The sequence below is a fragment of the Cricetulus griseus genome, chromosome 3, assembly GCF_003668045.3.
Source record: "Cricetulus griseus strain 17A/GY chromosome 3, alternate assembly CriGri-PICRH-1.0, whole genome shotgun sequence".
Classification (NCBI taxonomy): domain Eukaryota; kingdom Metazoa; phylum Chordata; class Mammalia; order Rodentia; family Cricetidae; genus Cricetulus; species Cricetulus griseus.
The window spans coordinates 131,323,037-131,344,262 of NC_048596.1; the positions used below are offsets into that span (position 1 = coordinate 131,323,037).

General features: G+C 43.6%; 1 protein-coding gene across 3 annotated transcripts in view; it reads right to left on the bottom strand.

The window, feature by feature from the left end:
• Pcsk6 (proprotein convertase subtilisin/kexin type 6) overlaps positions 1 to 21,226 on the bottom strand; it is a 190,178-nt gene that overhangs the window by 94,083 nt on the left and 74,869 nt on the right. For all 3 annotated transcript variants that reach the window (XM_035441384.1, XM_027408098.2, XM_027408096.2), the window contains exon 7: positions 1,368 to 1,540. In XM_035441384.1, the coding sequence (XP_035297275.1) occupies positions 1,368 to 1,540 (173 nt within the window). The remainder of the gene's footprint in view (positions 1 to 1,367; positions 1,541 to 21,226) is intronic.

A 21,226-nucleotide genomic window follows, 5' to 3' on the forward strand; every position in this document is an offset into this window, starting at 1 on the left:
TTCTGGACACTAGCATGTACATAGTACGCACATATACTTACAGGTAAAACACTCATGCACATAAAATAAAAATAAAATCTTTAAACAAGAGAAATAAAGTGAAGAACACTAAAGAAGAAACTTGATGTTGACCTCTGGCACAACACACACACACACACACACACACACACACACACACACACACACACACCACACACAACACACACAGTTTGTTGAGAAGATTGTTCCTTTTTTTTTTTTTTTTTTTTTGAGACAGGGTTTCTCTGTGTAGTCCTAGCTGTCTTGTAACTTGTTCTGTAGACCAGGCTGGCTCTGTAGACCAGGCTGGCCTCAAACTCAGAGATCCACCTGCCTCTACCTCCCAAGTGCTGGGATTAAAGCTGTGCACTGCCACACCTGACACTTTTGGATGTATTTATTCACTATTAACTACATATGAATTGCTATGTATGGGTTACAATATAATAAAAAAATTTAAATGTTTTAAATTATATAAATAATAAAATGGGCTCAATCCCTGTACCTCTTCTTTCCTGTTTTCCACAGGAAACAGAAATGTCTGGGCTTCCTGACAGACCCTGGCCCACATCCCACCCCCACCAGCATTCATTAGCCACACCTATGCTGTGGTCTGGGGTTTATTGGGCCACCCAGAGCCTCCTGGATGGTGACCATAACTGCATCTGACTACTCCAAGAAACTGTGTTCACCTGGAAATCTGTCTTGGCCCTGGTTGTAAAGACTGATTCATCTCCAGCTACCTCTTCCTAAACTCATCTCTCCCGAGTCCCCTGTCCACCAGCCCACACTGACAATGGGTGACAGACAGAGGCTTGAGGGTAGGCCTCCTGGGACGAGCCTACCACCCTCCCAGTTGAGGAGTAATCAATCTTTTCTATGTTCCCAGAGGTTTGCCTATGAAGCTGTAGCTGGGTTGGGCTGTGTGGTGGTATGGGTGGGAGTGTCTAGGTGACAGCTCCCTGCTGCAATAAGGCTTTGATTAGTCACACCCTATGATAGACAGAAAGCTCCACTCATTATTTCACCTGCATAGCTCAAGGAGTAGGCCTGGAGATCTGATTGAGCTGACTCTCACCACCTGCAAAGGTCTCATCAGACTCCAGTGGAGTAGTCAGGGATGGTGGGCGCTAGGCTAGCTCTCCCTGGACCAGCTATAGTATTCCACCTGAGCTCGTATATACCATTCCCCAGAGTCCTTGAGAGATTTCTCCTTCATTCTGGCAGTGCAGGGCTTTCCTGCCAGTCTTGTTTCAGGCCATGGCTGATGTCACTCTGATATTTAAATGGTGAGAACGTGCAGGCACCCCCACCCTGGGTGCTCCCCTGAAGTTCTGGGTTACTCATACCTTTTTAATGCCATACTCGAAAGCCTGTTTAGCCAGACGGCCAGGCCCGTCCACTGTCTTCCCGTCGTCATCTGGCCCCCAACTGGCGCTGTAAATGTCAATGTAGTTGGGTCTGATGCCCAAGGACTTGGCCTCAACCACATCAGTCACATCACCGTCCAGCATCCGGATGCCTGGAAGCATAGGGGGAGGCTCACTGTCAGTGCTGGGGAGTCTGAGCATACAGTGAAGGACCCCAAGACCAAGAAGTCTGCAATGCCCAGGAGACTCAGGAGGTTTATGCCAGGACACCATGCCACTAGGCTCCCAGAAGGTGTTCGTGCTCGCTGGCTTTATGCCATTTTGATACAAGCTATAGTCATTTTGGAAGAGGAACACTCAATTGAGAAAATGCCCCCACCAGACCAGCCTGTGGACAAGCCCCTGGGTCATTTTCTTGATCAATGATTGATGTTGGAGGGCCCAGCCCACTGCTAGGGATGCCACCCCTGGGCAGGTGATCCTGGGTGTATAAAACAGCAGGTTCAGTAAACAATGGTTGCCTTTGATGAGCAAGCCAGTGAGCAGTATTCCTCCATGGTCCCTGCATAAGTTCCTGCCTCAAGGCTCCTGCCCTGCTTGAGTTCCTTCCCTGACTTCCCTTAGTGATAGATACACCTGAGGAATAAACTCTTTCCTCCCCACGATGCTTTTGGTTATGGTGTTTTAATAACCATCAAACTTAGACAGTTTCTATTCCAACTAGTCCTGAAACATTCTGGTCTGAGGGTGGAAGGGCCCATCTGGTCTGAACTGGTTTGGGGTACCTATGCAGTCAGACAAAACTATTTCTTCAAGTGAACTTTGAGGGAGAATTTTCTATTTACCATCTTATGCCTATGCATAATCAAGACTGCATACAATTAATGCTCAGAGACCAAAGGCCTGGGTAAACTAAGCCTGCCAATCCAAACAGAAACCCCTCATTACACCCTTAGTAACCAACTCTTCCTTCTCTTTAACCCCATAAAAGGTAGCCCCCTGAGTACTCCCACTCACATGGCCCACTGACAGTCTTGATACCATGTTTCTTTCTAATTGTACTATAGTTTTGCTTTATTAGTTTCCTTGATACTGTACAAGCTGTGTGGGCTTTTAGTTCATTTTGAATGAGAAGCCAAGAAACACCAATAATACCTCCTTGAGGGTCTCCAGGGCGTGCTGGAACTGGGCTGTGTGTGTGTGAGGGCCATACCTTCCATGGAAACATATTCTACATCTTAGAACTACTTAAGATGTCATAGAAAAGCACATCTTATACTCTTTGATGGAAGCTAAATAAACACAGAAATAACCAATGATAGTACTTTGGTCAGTTTCTTCTAATATTTTTCTTTGCCTGAAGCATACACTTTCATCCCAAATCTTTTCCTTTTTAAAAAACTGAACTTCATGTGAACTGCTCCCCTGTGTGATTAAGGATATTTTCAAAGCATGGTTATTAATGGTCATGCACTCTGACCCTGTACACGCCAGACCCAGGCAGCCCTTCCTCTGCGGCTCACCTCATCATGGAGGGGCTCTGTACCTTTCCCGTACTAGGCCTCCATTGGATCTCCAGGCACTGAAATTCTGACTATAACAGACATTCATTCACAGATAGAGAGACAGATGAGTCACTTCTGTGTCCATGAGTTCTGTACCCACAGACTCAACCCAAAACACAGCTAAAGAATACCTAGGAGCAGCCCCCTCACAAAGCCCAATTGTTTTCTGTATTGTACTGGGATAGACTTTTTTTTCAATAAACAACTATACACAGTGTTAATACTGTATTATATATTATGCATTATCTAGAGACAATTTCATGTATACAGGAGGATGTGCGCAGGCTCTTTGCAAATGCTACATCATTTCATATAAAGGACTTTAGCCCGAGCACTTTGTTATCTCTGTGGGTTCTGGTGCCAGTCCCTGTGGACACCTTAGGTCTACTGTAGAACCTCACACTGAAGTCTGGAGCTGGTTCCCAGTGCAAGCAGGAGCAGCCACAAGAAGCAGAGGTCGCAGGGACAAACACCTCATGTGAATTAAGCCCCATTGTCCTACTTCACTGTACTCATGGACATCCTGATGTCACTCTGCTTCTGATGACTAGCTGCCAAGCCCAGAACCTTAATATATGCCTCCAATTTTCTTGCCTTACATCTTCTTGCTTAGGAGCACACGGGTTACAAATAACTCGATATACTTTATCATTTACCAAGGTGAGACATTCTTCCCTGTGTGGAATTGAAAGATTTAGTAATCCTTCTCTTTAACCAGTTTTTAAAGGTCAGGTTCCTCTAAGGTTTTCTCTGTACCATCTGCCCTGAAGTTCCCAAGCCATAAGCAAGAGGGTCAATGCAGGCATCATTGTGGGGGATCCTTGGGAGGTTGTATAGTGTAGTTGGCAATGCAGTAAGGGCAGGATGGCTGCTCTGGGGTACAGTAGCATGGCCTTATACTTAAGTGGGACACCGGGATTAACTGAAAACATCTGCTCTGAAGGTATGGGAATTCTACTCAAAATCAGTGTCAGAGAGAATTACTGATGATGATGATAATAATAATAATAATAACAGCAAGACTCAGGTGCTGAGGATCTCAGAAGTCCAACAGTGGTACCCAGAGCCACCTAAGATGTCAGTCAGGTGGTACAGGCAACAATGGGGGATCAGGACGGAGTCACATCACAGGAAAAGCCTGTCCATCAAAGCTTGAAGGCCTCCAAAATGAGCAGCAGGGATGGATTTCAGCTTAGCACCATCTGCCTTCTCTTTGGCTCTCCATCTACTTCCTTCTACCCATTATGCTACAGCTACCTGAAACACCATGACCAGCCATGCACAGAGACTTAGACATCACGACACCATGCCACCTGCTCCTGGGAGGGGAGGCCCTCATTGCAGCATGCCTGCCCTGGCCAGCAGACACAAGGATGTGCCATGGCTGGGAGCCCTGCTCTGGCTGCCAGCTGTGACCAGATAGGGATCCCAGAAGTTCTTTCATGGTACAAGTCTTGGTTTTCTGTCTAAGGCTGTGTTGGAAGTCATCTGTTCTATGGGTTGCCAAATGAAGGAAAAAGTTCTGGCACACAGGAAGCACTTAATATGCTTGACTTGATGCCACTGAGCTTCAGTTTTCCTACCTGTAAAAAATGGGCATAATTTCAATAACTTCTTTCCTGATTTTCTAAAGACACACCAATGCTGTCTATGCAGGGGAACATTTGCAAACCTGCTAATTATAAAGCCTAAGGAAACAATGGCTCCTATTAGCCTTCCATGTAATGCAAGCAAGAGGGTGAGACACAGAGAGTGGGTGGTCCTACACATGTTTACTTTTCTCACCCTGCTACTTGAAGGAAATTGCTTAGAATTTTGGGTTATTCATTCCCCTGTCTTTTAAACATTATGGTCTTATAACTGTGTATATATTTACATAGCATAGTATTCACTCTTGCCCATCCTGGGAATTAATCCCTTGTGGATTATATAAAGTTTCTCATCTTGTATTCAACATATATATATATATATATATATATATATATATATATATATATATATTTAATTCTGGAGATTGAACTCAGGACCTTGTATGTAGAAAGTATTCTATCACTAAGCCATGCCCCTTAATGCTAAATGCTCATTTCCTTTTGAAGTTCCTAGTCATTATGAAGCCCAAGCCTCCCCTGGGCTTGTGGACATCTATCCATTCTTTCATAGGCAGGGCAGAGCCCCCCCCCCCACCAAACATCCCAGTAGGGCACACATGCACTGTGACACTGGCTCATTGTATTTTCTCCTTTTGGGGTTCTGGGTAGAAGAATTGTGATGGCCATGAGGTACCATTCTTCTCCAGGCTCTGGTCTGCACACCCAACATTTCTTAGTCCCATGGTGGTTTAGGTTCCCGAGTGTACCTGCCCTCAGTGGGGATTTAATGAGGTCTCATAGAACCCTGCTTAGTTCTCAAGAGAGGAGACTGTGACAAAAGAGAAGGACTACCATTGAATTGCTCTTCGGCTTCTACTCTTCTCCGCCTTCTGTTCTTCCTCCTTCAGTCCCTTCCTCTTGCAGATGCTCCTGCTGTGATTCTATCTGCTGCCATGTGATTGATATAGCCAAGGGGAACCCTACAGAGCCAGCACTGTGCTGACCCAACTGCAAGCCTCCAAAACTGAGAGCTAAAGAAAACCCCTGTTTATAAGTTACTCATCCTCAGATATTTTGTTACAGCAATGGAAAATAAACCAGTATGTCCTGGTTCTCAGTGCTGCTGCATAAATGGAAGACTAATCCTTGTGCCTTTAAAGTTAGCAGCAGACTCTCTAGGTCAAGAGAGCTCACTGGTCACAAGGGTGGCCAAAGCCAAGTCTGTGGTTCTAGTGCTGACATGGAACCTGCTATTCTAAGGCTTTTCATACCAGTTATAGATGGTGAGATGCCTATTTCTAAATGAGAAGAATGGGATGCCAGGAGCCATCCAAAAATACACAAGAACACACAGGCAGAGTGGTTCCCAACAGCTCTCACAATGCTCTCCATCTTGAAGGGGTTGACTGGCGGGTGAGAAGGAAGTGTTGAGTGCTGAGTTTTTAACAGTGCATCCATTTCCCCAGCACTGACAGTTGCCAACAGAAAAAAGGTAAATATTTTCAGTAGAAACCTGCTGTTCCACCATTAGCTTCAAACGTGAATGGCTCTCTGCAAATGCCAGGGGGGTGGGGGTGGGGTGGGGAAACAGCCATCATTTCTCTAATGAAATAAAGAAAGGCCCATTTACTACAAATTGCTAAGGACAAAAATAACCTGGACAGATCATTTGGACGGCAAATTAACTCCTGCTGTTAGCTTGCTACTGGGTTGCTTTCCTGCGGGTGGGGTCAGAGCACATGACTGCACATAAACACAGTTGACCCCTCTACTCTGACGGTGAGTCTGGGGGTTCCACGTAGAGGAGTAGGTAGATAAGGTGGTTGAGCCTGGGCAACTACGTGTGTGAGTGGAAAAGGAGACTGCTATTGAGAGTCAAGACAATTCCAGCTGCCCCTACAAGTCCATCCTGGGGAGCATTGGACAGGCCTGTGTCCCTTCAATAATGCACACAGTCCCATTAGATTGCCTAAACCTAGCAGTTTAAATGCCCCAGGGAAACCTGGCTGAAATCAATGATTCTAGATGTCTCTTAGTAAAAGTTAAAAGAAAACGCCAGTTTTCTCATAGCGATCCATCCTTCTTCCCTGTTTCTGATTTATGTCGTGACTTTCTGAACAACTAGCTTGTGTAAGGCAAGGCAAACACAGCCACACGCAGCTGGCGCTATGAAGAGCACAAGATGTAGCATTTGCCCTGAAAACTACTTTCTGAGGGAGTTCAACATGAAAAGGAAGAAAAAGAACAAAACACACACACACACACACACACACACACACACACATACACACACACACACACACACACACACACACACACACACACACACACACACACACACACACAGAGCACACACAGCACCGGCCCCATAGGAGAAGTCAGCCATCCATCTTGCGTGACTGTTTGCTAATGTCTGGAGGAAGGCAGGGGAGCTGCCATGCTAGGCCCACTTTTGTTTATTGAGCAGTAATGTATTTTTGCCTTTAGCAAATGAGTGGCAACGCAAGAGCGATGAACAGCGGCAAGGAAAATGAGATTGTAGCTTCCAGAGTGTGACAAATAGTCCCCCTCAACAAATCCAACTCATTAATCCTGAGTTTGTTTCAGTAAATCCACAGAGAAATGTTTGCTGTTTGTTTGTCTGTTTTCCAGCAGAAACCATAGTTCATTTTATTCCATGAGCAGTCATGCACGGAGAGTTTCAACAGTTGTTAAAACTGCCACAAGTGAGACTGGAGAGATGGCTCAGCAGTAAAGAGCACTGGCTGGCTTCTCAGACAACGTAGGTCTGGTTGCCAGCAGCCACATGCTGGCCCACAATTGCCTGTAATTCTACTTATAGAGGATCGATGCCCTCTTTTAGCTTCTACAAGCACCAGGCACACGCATGCTGTACATACGTACATACATGCAGGCAAACACACACACATAGAAAAAAATATTTTTTAATATCCACAAATCTGCAAAACTATCAAGTCTCATAATCTCCTTAGAGCCTTTTAGTCTCTAAATATGCCCCACCTGACAGCCTTTTTCCAAGGCCCTGGGAAGCTGAGGTCTACAGAGCTGAGGGCAAGACACACCTAGAGTCTGCCATTGTCCCAGGAGGTACATGAGTGTGGTGGATCATCAGAAAGCCAGGTCTCTCTCAGCCTCCCATGCTATTCCTGATCTCACAACACCACATTCCATCTCCTCCCAGAGATGCTCAGCTGCAAACCACTGCATACCATGTGCATGCACCCATGAACTTCAAGCCTGCACTGACAAGATGAGGCTCATCTCCAAGTAGGTTCTCATGTTAAGTGTCTTCTGACATATTGACACTTGGGGGGTCTTGCTAACCCTGAAGAGCTTCCCTCTTCTGCCTTGACTAACTTCCAGACATAATAAACGACTCATATAGAAAAGTATGTCTTTCACGGGAAAATCAAGCAATTCAGTCTCTACCTACAAGTTCCTTTACTGAGCCCTTGTCAATAAGACAAGGTGTTCTCACCCTAAGCATTCCAGGGGAGGTGGCATTAGCAGATGACTAGGAACATCTCATGTGGCCAGTTCCAGCCTGCTCTCCTCGACTCACCTTGCCTTCCTCATGGAAACGACAACAAATCTTCTGCTTTGCCTTGCTCCTCTGAGTCCTGACCAACCTTGGAGCGTCCCCAGGAGGCTGGTCTGGTGTGATGTGGCCTGTCCTCTTGGGAGCTGTGAGTCACAAGCTACCCTTTCAATCAATAGCAGTCACCTGCTCATCAGATGGCCTTGCTGAACCTAAGTTATAACACAAACTATACTCCCTTTTCATAAATGGATCCTGTTGATGTCTCAGAGAAGGCTAGAAAAGCCACTGCAAGTGTCTAAAGCAGTGGTTCTCAACCTTCCTAATGCTGTGACCCTTTAATACAGCTCCTCATGTTGTGGTGACCCCCGACCATTCAGTTATTTTGTTGCTACTTCCTAACTGTAATTTTGCTACTGTTGTGAATTGTAATATAAATATCTGACAGGCAACTCCCAAGGGGTCGTGACCCACAGGTTGAGAAACACTGGTCTGGAGAGAGCTGATGTCTGCACTGACACTTTCACAGTGCCCACCATGGGGAATGAGGGCTAGGATCATAAGTGAATTTTCTAGAGACTTAGGAATTCAGCAAGAGCTGGAAGTTCGGGGCACAGGGCAGACCGCAAGACCCAGGGCCACACAGGATACCCACCTAAATGCACCACAGGCAAGGACAGCAAGGAACCCCAACAGGGGGTGTGGCTGAGACAGGGACAAGCAACTCATACCCTGAGATGGCCTCTGAAGGCGGCAAAGAGGCAGTGGAAATAAGACATTGGGCATCATCAAACCTGTGACCCCTGGAGCTAAGCCTGAAGCTCTGCTGGAGTCTGTCCTTCTGGGGGTCACCAGGTATGAAGATTCTCCTCAGCTTTGGGGGGATTATCTCAGGAACCCTGACCTGGGCAGCCCATGGGTGTCTGGGAGCCAGCCTCACCTGTCCTATAGAGAGAGCTGTCTGGGGAGGGTGTGACCACCAGGGTTTATCTACCTCCTCCTTCCCAGGAGCCTCCTGATATGTCTAAGAATTTCAGGCTCAGCAGCAGGCACTTCAGACAAGAAAAGGTGGGAGGAGAGGCAGGGAAGTGGGAACCCCTCTTCCTTGACAGCACTGGCTCCCACATTCCCCAAATCTCCCAAACCTCCTGTGCATTTTAAATCCTTCTGCTTTGAAGATTAATCTGGAGCTTAATCGGTTCCCTTAAAATGCTCACAAGCCTAAACTGCTTAATGGAAGCGCTAATGAGACTGAATTCTGTGACTCAAAATTAACATAATTAACCAATTTATGGGCACAGATTAATTTAGTTGTTATGTACTTAACATTTCATGTTTATGAAAGGAAAAAAAAACCATCATTTAGTTCCCAATCAAAATATAGAGCGGAAACACCAACAGAAATCTGTTGCTGTTTACCCTTCCTTCCCCGAAGACAAGTAAACACAGAAGAAACTGCACACAGTCAGTGAACACAGCAGGAACTACACACAGTCAGTAAATACAGCAGAAACAACTGCACACAGTCAGTAGACAGCAGAAACTACACACGGTCAATGGAGGCCAAGCATGGGACACGGCTTTAAAGTGCCAGTCAAACTTTGGGGTCCTGTAGTTCTCTTCTGCTCTGTACTCTTGAGCCACCAACTCTTGAGCAATCTGGGGGAACCAGTCCCTCCAGCTAGTGATGTTTCTCAGAAGCAGAGAGACCCTGAACTGTGTGCCTTACTGTAGCCCTCTTTCCTTAAGAAATCTGGGTCTTATTAAGCAAGAGCACAGGCAAGGTGCTGGTCAAAGCCTGCCACACATTACTGAGCATTCTGACAGCTAAGTCAGTTTAGGCCCAAGCTGCACCTGTGTCCCCAGAGAGTTTATGTCAGAGGATGCTGAATGGGGAATGTGACCCCATCCTGTAGGCTTAAATCCTCAGAGTTAAGTCTGAGTGGGGCCTTTGCATTCTGCAGACACTCACAGGATGGGCTATGCCCGGGGGATCTGGACTGGGCGGTAAACTGCTGCTGGAAGGGTGCAGCAAAGTCGCCCACACCAATGCCAACTGATAGCAGGTGCAACAAGAGGGAAGAAGCATTGCAAAACCAAAAACAAGCAAAAAACAGAAACAAAACAAGGAGATCCCCGTGTATGCCGGATTATTTTAAAATAAAATGAACAATTTATAAAAATAAAATTAAAAATAAAAATCTGAAAGAAGGCTAACAAGCGAGAGAGGAGAGATGCTAAGTGAGCAAGGAAGCTGAGAAGGAGATCGGCTCCCCTTCCTGCTTCCTTCCTACGCTGTCCCATTATCATTTTTCAGCTTGGGAGGAAGAAGAAAAGTCATGTTTTGTTGGGAAGGAATGTAAGCAACAATGTTCTTGCACACAGCACGAGGACTTCCCTTCTGTTTCTAGCCACTGGGCTAGCTCAGTGGCAGCCGACCTTAGCGTGTCACTTACTATGCCCTAACATCAAAGAGCTAGGATAGCAAAGGCAAAACCTAGCCTTCAGGTTATCAGGCCTGGGCTCACCTGTTTCCTTTGCCTCTCAGCAACGACATGACCCTGGAGGTGACAATTCACCTCCCTGCTCAGTTGCGTTTCTGGTGGTGTGAAATGGCCATGATAACACCAACTCAGGAATCCTTCTGAGGATCAGATGTAGAGGCAGAATGCTGAAGAGTTTGGTGTAGCACTCACAACTAAAAGCAGTCAGCAATGGCTACTACTGTTGTGATAATTGATAATAAAGATAAAATCCTAAGGAGACTGAAGCAAGCAGAAAGTGAACTGAACATACAGCCTCCCTTTCCTCAAGGTCCAAATCCCCAGGACTTAAAACATGAGAAGGAAAAGAACAACTCTGGAATAGGCATGCCAGGTGTTCAGAGGAACTGAGACAGCACAGATGAGATGCAGGTAGCAGGGGAAAACACCCTGCTACAAGTCTGCTTGGAGGAGATTAATTCCACAAGAGCTCAAACCCTAGGCCTGGGAGCTAGCTAGGTCAGCAGGGATCCCCAGCAAGCATCCAGCAGGACAGCTGCCTCCCAGCAGGCTGAGCCTGCAGCAGCACAGGACTCATCAGAGATGAATCAAGTGAGAGATGGTGGTAGGCCAGAGAGAAGGGATGATGTCCTGAGTCTAGGTAGCTCACCCAGCACCCTTTCAAAAGGATGGTCCTTCCTGCATGAGGTACCTGTTTTCTCCCATCACAGGCAGACCCTGCCAGGAGACTGATAATCACTCACAGCCAAGAAGATTTGTGAGTACAATTGTGAGTGCACAACCAAAACCAGCAAATATCTGAAGAAAGCCAAACATCAAATTGGAAAGTAACACAGCTAGAAGTCATAGCTCATGCCCACCATCCAAGCATTGCAGAGCCCAAGGAAGAAGGATGCAGAGTCTGGAGCCAGCATGGGCAACACAGCAGGATTCTGTCTCCAAAGAAACTGTACAAGCCAGATGGTTCCCCCAAAGACAGAGATAAGAGAGTGCATGCAGGCAGGGGGCCTCCAAAATAAGTATCAGTATGCACAAAATGATGCAAGATGTCATAGTATTTGTCAAAATCAGCTAGAGCTCTCCTGTTTCCAGGAAGATGGGACAGACATTATTCACTCCATTCTTCTTGCTTCATAAAGCCCAACCCTGGAGATGGTGCATGAAACAAACAGGGGAACTCAGAAAGGCAGACAGGCAGGCAGACTGGTTTGGGATCTTGTTCTGTTAAGAATGACATGGTAGTGGGATCTTGTCTCATCTCCCTCATCCTCCTCCTTGAATTTTAATTTACATGTATGGGTGTGTAGGGGAAACTGTAGCCACGCAAGCATGGTCAGACACACTTGTAGCAAGCCCCTAAGTAGGTGTGGCTACAGCTTCCCCTACATGGGTGTTTTGCCTGCATGTATGCCTTGTATACTATGTGCGTGCGGGACCCCCAGAAGTAAGAAGAGGGCATTGTATCTCCATGGGACTGGAGGTACAGATGGTTGTGAGCCACCATGCAGGTGCTGGGAATCAGATCCACATCTCCCCGAAGAGCAGCCAATGTTTTTAACCACTGGGCCATCATTCCAACCCCATTGTATCTTCTTTTTATGTGTGTTTTGTTATTTTGTGACAGAGTCTTGCTGAGACCGGATAGAAAGATGGAAAGTTATGGGCGCATGATGCAAGAACAAGGAGGGGGCGGGGCTTGGAATGTCCTTACAGTAGCTGTGGTCTGGATTCTCATACTCCTCACTCAAGAATCTGGCTGAAGCTTTCACCAGCTGAGACTCAAGAATTACAACACAGTCAACAATATTTGCCTAAGGCTTTCTCCCTTCCCAACTGTGAACCCACAATTTTCTAGGAATCTCATGAGAAAGCCACTTACAGTAAAATGACGCGTCCTAACCCTAGTGGCTTCTGGTTTTATTTTATTAGATTGTAATCCCATATGAGGCATCTCCAAAGCTTCCCTATAACCCTATTTATCCAAAAGGAGTGGGAAAAAAATCTTGGTAACCCTTCAAGATGTAACATGGGAGCCACCAAAATAGTGCACTACTCCTCAGCCACATAAGGGCAACTCTCCCTTGAGACGTGACAACCAGGCTGGCACAGGACAACTCTTACCTGAGAAGCCCAGACTTGTCTATTCTTTCCCTAGGAGACTTTCTATTTTTAATAAACTCTACCTTTTTCCATATTAGTTTATCCTGAAAAATCCTTTCCCCAGCATGGCCAAGAATTTGGTTTTGACAGAGTAGAGAACTCTGAAAAAGGACTTCCCAGCCTGCTTGGATGACAGTGTGGAGCAGTGTCTGTACCCCTGCTGCCACTGACACTGCTATGTGTGTCAGGCTGGCCTTGAACTCTCCACCCTCCTGCTGCAGCTTCTCAGGGGCTAGGATTATAAGCATACACTACCACACTCAGATTGTTGTCTTCTATTTTTATCTCATTTAAGCCAGAGTTAGAGATGAAGATAATGGCAGCCCAGAAATATCACTAGAAACAGACAGAAGGGTAAAAAGGAACAAAAGCTTTGTTTCTTCAGGTTAAGTATCAGGAAAAAGGAAGCCTAGTAATCCAACAGGAAACTTTTACCAAAAACAATTGGTTTACCCCAGTCAAATAGCATAGAGAAACTATAGGGCCAGCCCACACAGTTGGGTGGTATGCCTCACCCTCCACCTCTGTGAAGAAGTAACAAGGCCCCTCTCCCCAAGCCAAGCGGTGTTAGAAAATGGCAAGAAGAAAGCAGGGATTCTATCATTCTAGTCACAAACAAAGGAAGGCCTTTTTCATGAAAGCCCACTCTTGACCTCAACCTGGAGACATCCAGGTGCTTTTCTGATCCTCCCTGGAGTTGCCATAGGCAATCTGGTAGGGATTGGCCACAGTCATGACATAGCCCTCATAGTGACATCACTGAAGACACATGGAGAGCAGAGTTCTCAGCATGCTCAGGATCAATGAAGAGAAGCATGGATGCTCACACACACACACCTATGGAAAGAAGCAGCTCCCCCCTCCCCTGCTGGAGCCATGTCAGAGAAAGCTAAGACAGGAGGCTTAAGCAAGGCTAGAGTCTCATCACAAAATGCACAGCTTTCTAATGAAAATCATGTGTCACAGCTCGGTGTGGTGGTGCCTGTCCTTAATCCCAGCACTCCAGAGGCAGAGGCAGGTGGATCTCTGTGAGTTCAAGGCCAGCTTGGTCTACAGAGTGTGAGCTCCAGGACTGTTACACAGAGAAATCCTGTCTTGAAAAACCAACCCATCCACCCCAAGAAAACCATATATCACATCAAGTACAGGTTTGCAGTGACAGTGATCCAGCTGCAAAGGAATGCCACGGTGGAGCTACAGCTTGTGAAGTGTTAAGAATGTTTCAGCAAGCAACTAGAAACATGCTTGACACAAGTGAGAAAGCATTAACAAAGAAATGGAGATTATTACAGAGAAATGCAAGTATAAGGAAAAACAAGTTGAACCATTAGAACTGAAGGAACTATCATCAAAATGCAAGGCACACAGGAGGGAAAGCATGGATGTCAGACAGACCCATAGGAATCACCCAACCAGAACAACAGGAAGAAAGGACGTGAACTATAACAAAGATCTAATGTTGATGCCACCAGAGTCCATAAAAGGGAGGGCTGAAAAGGTACTTAAAAAAAGTAAAGGTAAAAGTCTACCCAAATTTTCCAAGAGACACAAAATTATAGATGGACTCACCGGGCATTGCATCTCCTCTTGAGTTTTCTGTATCACATTTGATAGCTGAGGCAAAAATATCTGATGTGGTTCTAATATGTATATATTAAGACAGTTATGAATATTATACAGGGGGAGAATAGTGAGGTGTAAAGGGAGGTATAAAAGGGCCATCAAAATACAAAACAAATACACCTCACTCAAGCTCTAAAATAACCATAGTCTGATAAATTATCTGTAGTTTTATACATTAAATCATACTATAGATAAATCAAACTGAAACAAAAACAATATTTAGCCGGTTGTTGGTGGCGCATGCCTTTAATCCCAGCACTTGGGAGGCAGAGACAGATGGATCTCTATGAGTTCCAGGCCAGCCTGGCCTTCAGAGCGAGTGCCAGGATAAGCTCCAAAGCTACCCAGAGAAACCCTGTCTCGAAAAAACAAACAAACAAACAAATCAAAACAATATTTAATCACCCTTCAGGAAGGCAAAGAAAAGGGACAAATAAAATAACAGGAAAAAATATAAATTATCAATCATGGAGTGATCAGATATTAAAAGCAATTACTGCTGTTGCAGGTGACCTGAGTTCAGTTCCCAGCACCCACACCAGGAGGCTCACAACAGCCTGTAACTCCAGCTCCAGGAAATCTGAAAACCTCTTTGGACCCAGATGGGCACTGTATCACATGTATAAATCTACACACAGACACACAGACACACACACACACACACACACACACACACACACACACACACACACACACAGTTTTATAAACTTAAAGATAAGGTTTCCAGACTTAAGCCCTAACAATATTAAATGTAAGTGGTCAAAGTAAAGTAATTGAAAGTCATAGATTGTTTGTGTGGGTTTAAAAATCTATGTGTGGATATATAATCTCTACAAGAAACTTCATGTGAATATAACCAATCTAGGTAGGTTTGAAATTAAATGACAGGGGGAAATTAGATCATACACAAAATCATGAAAAAGGAGCCAGAATGACTATACTAATATCATAGAAAGTAACATTCCAAGTGAAGGTCGGTCGGTGGTGGTACACGCCTTAATCCCAGTACTCGGGATCAGAGGCAGGAAGGGACCAAAGACAGAGAGACCCTTTATCAGCAACACTGATTGGTAAAGACCAAAGGATAATGTTTTGAGATTTGGGTTTGAATTTAAAATCAAAACTCAAGTCAATTTTGTAGAAAGAAAATAAAATCTTTAGATTTCAAAGACTCAGGATGTCTACAATCTGAATAACCATCTGTGTGTATAGCAAACATTCAAAATTAGGTATCAAAGAGTGATTAGGTAAATCATAACATTTAACAAAAATAGCAAGAATTTAAAAATTCATATAAAAGAAAAAGTTAAGGAACAATGGTGATCAAAGAGATAGTCAAATCTTTATAAGAACACATAATTGTTGATATATAATTCAAATTTATTATAAGTAATATAGAGTAAAAATCCTGGATAGGGCGAGGGGCCTGGAGGTGATGGCAAAGGAAAGGAGGGCTATGTTGAGGCTTTATTTTGTTTAGAAGAGCATGAGTGCTGCTGGATGTTAAACACTGAAGAGACATAAACAAACACACATGACTTAGGCTTGTCGTAATCACAAGTAGAACATAGAGATTAAAAAGAAGTAGGCTTGGTATGAGCCTCAGCAGTCAGCGCATTTGCTTAGGATATGTAAGGCTCTAAATTCAATCCCTAGTACCACCAAAATACAAAATAAAACAAAAACCATTTGTATAGAAGAAGACTGAAGAAATTTATATCTATCAAAAAACATGCAAGGCTGTGTGTGAGACAGAATCATATTTATGAAAACAAAGCATAACAGAAATAAATCCAAATATATTTGAAATCGGCATATGTGTGAATATATAACATTCCCTCTTCAAAGAGACTCCGCTTCTGTTTAAAAATTAAATCCAGATACATTCTGATTCCAAAATCAGGGCTAAAAATAATATGATGAAAAAGTGTACAATGAAAGTTACAATAAAACAATCTAGCCAGTGTGTAAATATTAACATTAGTCAAATTACAATTAAAGGCAAAAAAAAGCCAAGACATTATTTTTTTATACCAATTGAAGATCCAATACACTAAGAAGGCATATCTTTTATATAACTTGTTGGTTTTTTTTTTCTTTTATGTAACTTGTAACATAACTGTAAAAGGCATACAGCAGAAACATAAAGAAATTGACAAATCTATGGAGAACCACTGCCTTTCTCAGAAACCGATCAGAGAAATAAAAAGTAAGCCATACTACCAGGCATGAGTTTCTTGATGTGGAGTGAACCCCAAAGCCAATCAGAGAGTAGGTGGTTACCTGCATTACGGTCAAGCCACTATTGCGCAAACATGCACAACTTGACTGACAGTTTGGTACTGAAATTCATAGGATTCACTTCCAGGTGGGATCACTGACACTTTTTCTTCCTCAGTGAGCTGCATAGCCTGTTTCAGCATTGTGAAATCTAGCTAGTAGAGAAGATGTTTCCAGCTCATTATCTGCTTGATTTCTATATATCTTATGCCTGATATGCATGGTCTTCAACATTAGACTATGGAAACTCCTGCCTAATACTTATAAACCTACCTATAAACACATGGCCGGGGAAGTTGTGGGCTCTAGGAGGAACTTTCTGGAGTTGTTTAGCTACTGTTGTTTAGCTAAACTGATATAGTGTCAAGCTGCCTTCTAAATATCTATGACTATACCCAGAGACAAATGCTACTACCCTCGGCGTTAATCAGAGAAGCCCCTCTGCAGTGAATGCAGAGACTCATAGCTTCCCAGGGAGTCAAGAATAAGTGATAGGTTGAGTGCTTTCTTGTAAATAACAATTTTTGCCACCCTCTCTAAAGCTCAAAGAACATCATGGGAGAGAGTGTGGAACACATGTAAGAGGCAAAAGATGGGGGAAGGTCTGCTAAATGCCATCTTCTTGGCATCATGCAGTTAACAGAATCACAAACCACCACTGGGCCTGCACAAGACTGGCCCTGTCAATAATCTGTCATGGATCTGGGAGGGGCTTATGACATGCTATCCCTCCCTGCTACCCGCTACTGAAACATGCTGGAGGAGAGTCATTGTTTTCAGTGGATAGTTTCAAACCCGTGATCACATAAATGTCCCTGGTTAAGTTTAATGGGCCACAGAATAAACCCAAAAGACATGAACGTGGGAAGGGGATTTTTAGGGAGAAGAGTGAGGGGGATGGGAGTGAGATTATTCAGAATGCATTATATATATCAGATATGTATATGTAATATGTGTGTGTGTGTGTGTGTGTGTGTGTGTGTGTGTGTGTGTGTGTGTGTGTGTATGTAGTTGTCAAAAAATTTAACAAATTAAGAAAGTCTCTGGAAATGTTTCATTAAACTGATCAAACACACTGGTGACAAATGCAGATGTCTACAGGCAAGATCAAGGGGCAAAGTGTCCAGTTTTATTAACAAGACCATGACATTGGCGGGGGACTTTCCTTTGAGACAGGAATGGCCACCATGCAGCTGCCAGTAACTGCTGCCTTGAGAGATGAGGCCCTGCATGGCCAAAGCTTCTAGTTTTTCAAGAGTAAGCTCAACTGATGCATATTCTAATTTACACAAAAAATCCTTTGATTTATGAATGCAAGTTCAAAACAAAATGCCTCAGAGCTGGTGGGCAGCCAGACCTGCTAACCTGAGTGGCTTTGACCCCTACAGCAACAGTGAAACATGGGGGGGGGCAAAGAACCAAAGGGATTTATCCAGTGGGAAGTTCCATAAGTTGCTTCTAAGTAACTCCAGGATTAAAGAGAAAACTCTTCAGGTATAACAAGTCGACCCGTAGTCTGTAAGCTTAAGATATCTTTATTCAGATAAACACCAGCCAAACACAAGCCGGAGTGTCCCAAGGGGAGGCAAGTCAGACAGGCCAGAGAAAAGGGCCCCCATGTGCTTTGCAGCCCTTAAAAACCTATCACGAGTCATCCTGACCTCACCTTGACCACACCCTGACAGGCGTGGTCAGGCACACCTGTGGCCAGCTTCTAGCAGGTGTGGCTTACTGTCCCCTACAAAGCTCTAAGCTAAAATTTAAAAAAGTATTCAGACATTGAGTGGCAGGACAGCTCAGTGGAAGAACCTGCAGTCAAGCCCAAAGACCTGAGTTCAATCCCAGGAATTCACAACAGAAAGATAACTGAATCTAGTGTCATCCACCAGCCTCCACGTGTGCACTGCAGCACTCCCATGCCCCCACAACATCACACATACACACAGTTATGATAAATAAAAAAATTAAAACGTATTCAGAAATAAACAGCAGTAACAGCACCGTTTAATCAAGCCAGTGACGGGGGTCAGGGAGAACATGTAGATAATGTTCATTCATTAGGATATAGAAAAGCCTAAACTTAAAAATACTAACAAGTGTTCCTCAAGGAGCTAGGAATAAACAATAATAAAGGTAAGGTAAAGGAACTAAAAGCAAGAAATTCATGAAATATTAACCTTTTATTTAAAAAAACTCCAGTTGTGTGAAGAAGCCCTTTTTTAGAGGAAAGAACAACCTTTCACTCATCAAGGGGAAAAACAGTTATAAAATAAATTCAGGAATAACAACTATAAGCATAGAAAAATACCATTAAACTATGAGAATACATTATGCTTGTCAGACTTGAACCTCTGGAGAAATGAGTGACCACCCAGACGGTGACTATAATCATGCAGAATGACTGGTCAAATCCACTACTATCCCCAAACCAGGCCAGGCCCCAATAAGACAACTGCTTCAGAGCAGGAGAAAGAGAGAGAATTCTCTAACTCATCCCACTAGACCACCCAAACAGGAACTGTGGTCTAATCTATTTTACAAGTATACAAACACACACAAAATATCAACCCTGAATGCAGCAGTGGGTTGAAAGAGCAATACTTGTGATCAAACAGGATTTATTCCAAGAAGGAAAGAAATAATATACTCATGTACTTTATTACATTACACAGACTAAATGGCACATGTCAGGAAGAACACAGTCATCTCCGTAGATGCCTTTTAAAGGAGCGTCTAATACAAATTTAATACTTATTCTTAATCAAAACTTTCAGAAATCCAGAAATAAGATACAGTTGCCTCAATTTGACAGAGGACAACAACGGGAAACTTGCAGAAGATAGCCACAAATGGTTTAATAATACTATTCCTGTATACATCAAATATGACAACAGAACCCACAAACCACAGCCATTCAGTAATTATTATCAGGAGTCCCTATATACTGACAAAAGACAAGAAAAAGAAATGAATTGCCAGTGTTAGAGATGGCCCACCACCATCTACACAGGTGCCTGCTACTTACACATAGAAAAGCCATAAACCTCACAGCATTCAAACAAGGCAGTCAGACACAATCAATGCCTCTCCTATATCCACCTCTGCAATGATTGTAAATATATATTAAATACCAACCTTGACATAAATCTCATTAAGTGTGGAAGTTCTAGAAGGAGAAAGTGATAAAACGTTTTAAGGAAAAACTTTTAAAACAGCCTAAAAACATAGAAACATACCACGATGCTCCATGGGTGGGAAGATTCACCACTGTAAGGGTGTCAATTCTCCCCCAAATTAATTTATACTTTGTCTGCAATACCAGTCAAAACCCCACCAGGAATTCTCATGGAACTCGACAAGAAGATTCTCAAGTTCATCCGGAAGAGGAAATGTGTGAGAATAGCAGGAATATATTATATATATATATATATATATATATATATATATATATATTTATATTTTAAAGAAGGCCTATAAGAGAAAATCTGTCCTATAAGTTAACAGGAAAACTCAAAACTCTCCAAATAATAGTGATGGCATTTATAGGACTTAGAGACAGGGTAAGGGACCATGGGGGGGGGAAGCCTGTGTTATGTACACGGAGGATGTGGGATGGGACAGGCAGTGTGCACACCTGAGCTGAACACCAATCTGTGAGGGATGTCAGCGATTCTCCTTCTTACTATTCACAGGGAAAAAGTCCATAGGAATAGGAGGTAAAAATAAAAGATAATTCCATTAAAGCTCTGGGATAAATTATAGTCCTAAACACTGCATTTTCAGAGGAAACACAGGAGACCAATTATTTTCATGGGCTTTTCTTATGCTGGATCCCAAACTCCAGAGTCACAAAAGGAAGATAAACAAATTTGACATTATTAAAATTTCATCGGGTTTTTATTGGTATGTCACACATAGAAAAAGAACACAAGTCATCCACGTGTAGCTCAAGAACTTTATAAAAAATTAAAGTCTTCTAAAATGAAATACATCAGAGACTATTGGTTAAACACACTGGGGGCTCCCCACTCTAAGTGATATGTCTCTATTGGTCCCTGAGAATATTAATCTCTCCTGAACATAAGTGGCATACTTAATGACAGTATGGCCAGGGGTGCTGGTAACTGGGGGAATTTGTTTCATAATATGCAATTTGGATAGACCCACTATTTTTCCTTTAGTTATTTTTATGTGATAAAACTTAAAAGAAACATACAATTTTACAAAGAAAGTTGGTAAAATTTATTCCATTTGAATAAATAGGCAGTTTTTTCCTTAAGAGCCCAACATGGCCGGGCGTTGGTGGCTCACACCTTTAATCCCAGCACTCGGGAGGCAGAGGCAGACGAATCTCTGTGAGTTCGAGGCCAGCCTGGTCTCCAGAGCAAGTGCCAGGATAGGCTCCAAAGCTACACAGAGAAACCCTGTCTCGAAAAACAAAACAAAAAAACAAACAAACAAACAAAAAAATCCCAACATGGTGATTTTAAACTAAGTCTAAAAATGCTTTGCCACTTTTCTTTTCAAAAGGTGCAACCAATGACCTCTCCCTTTGGAA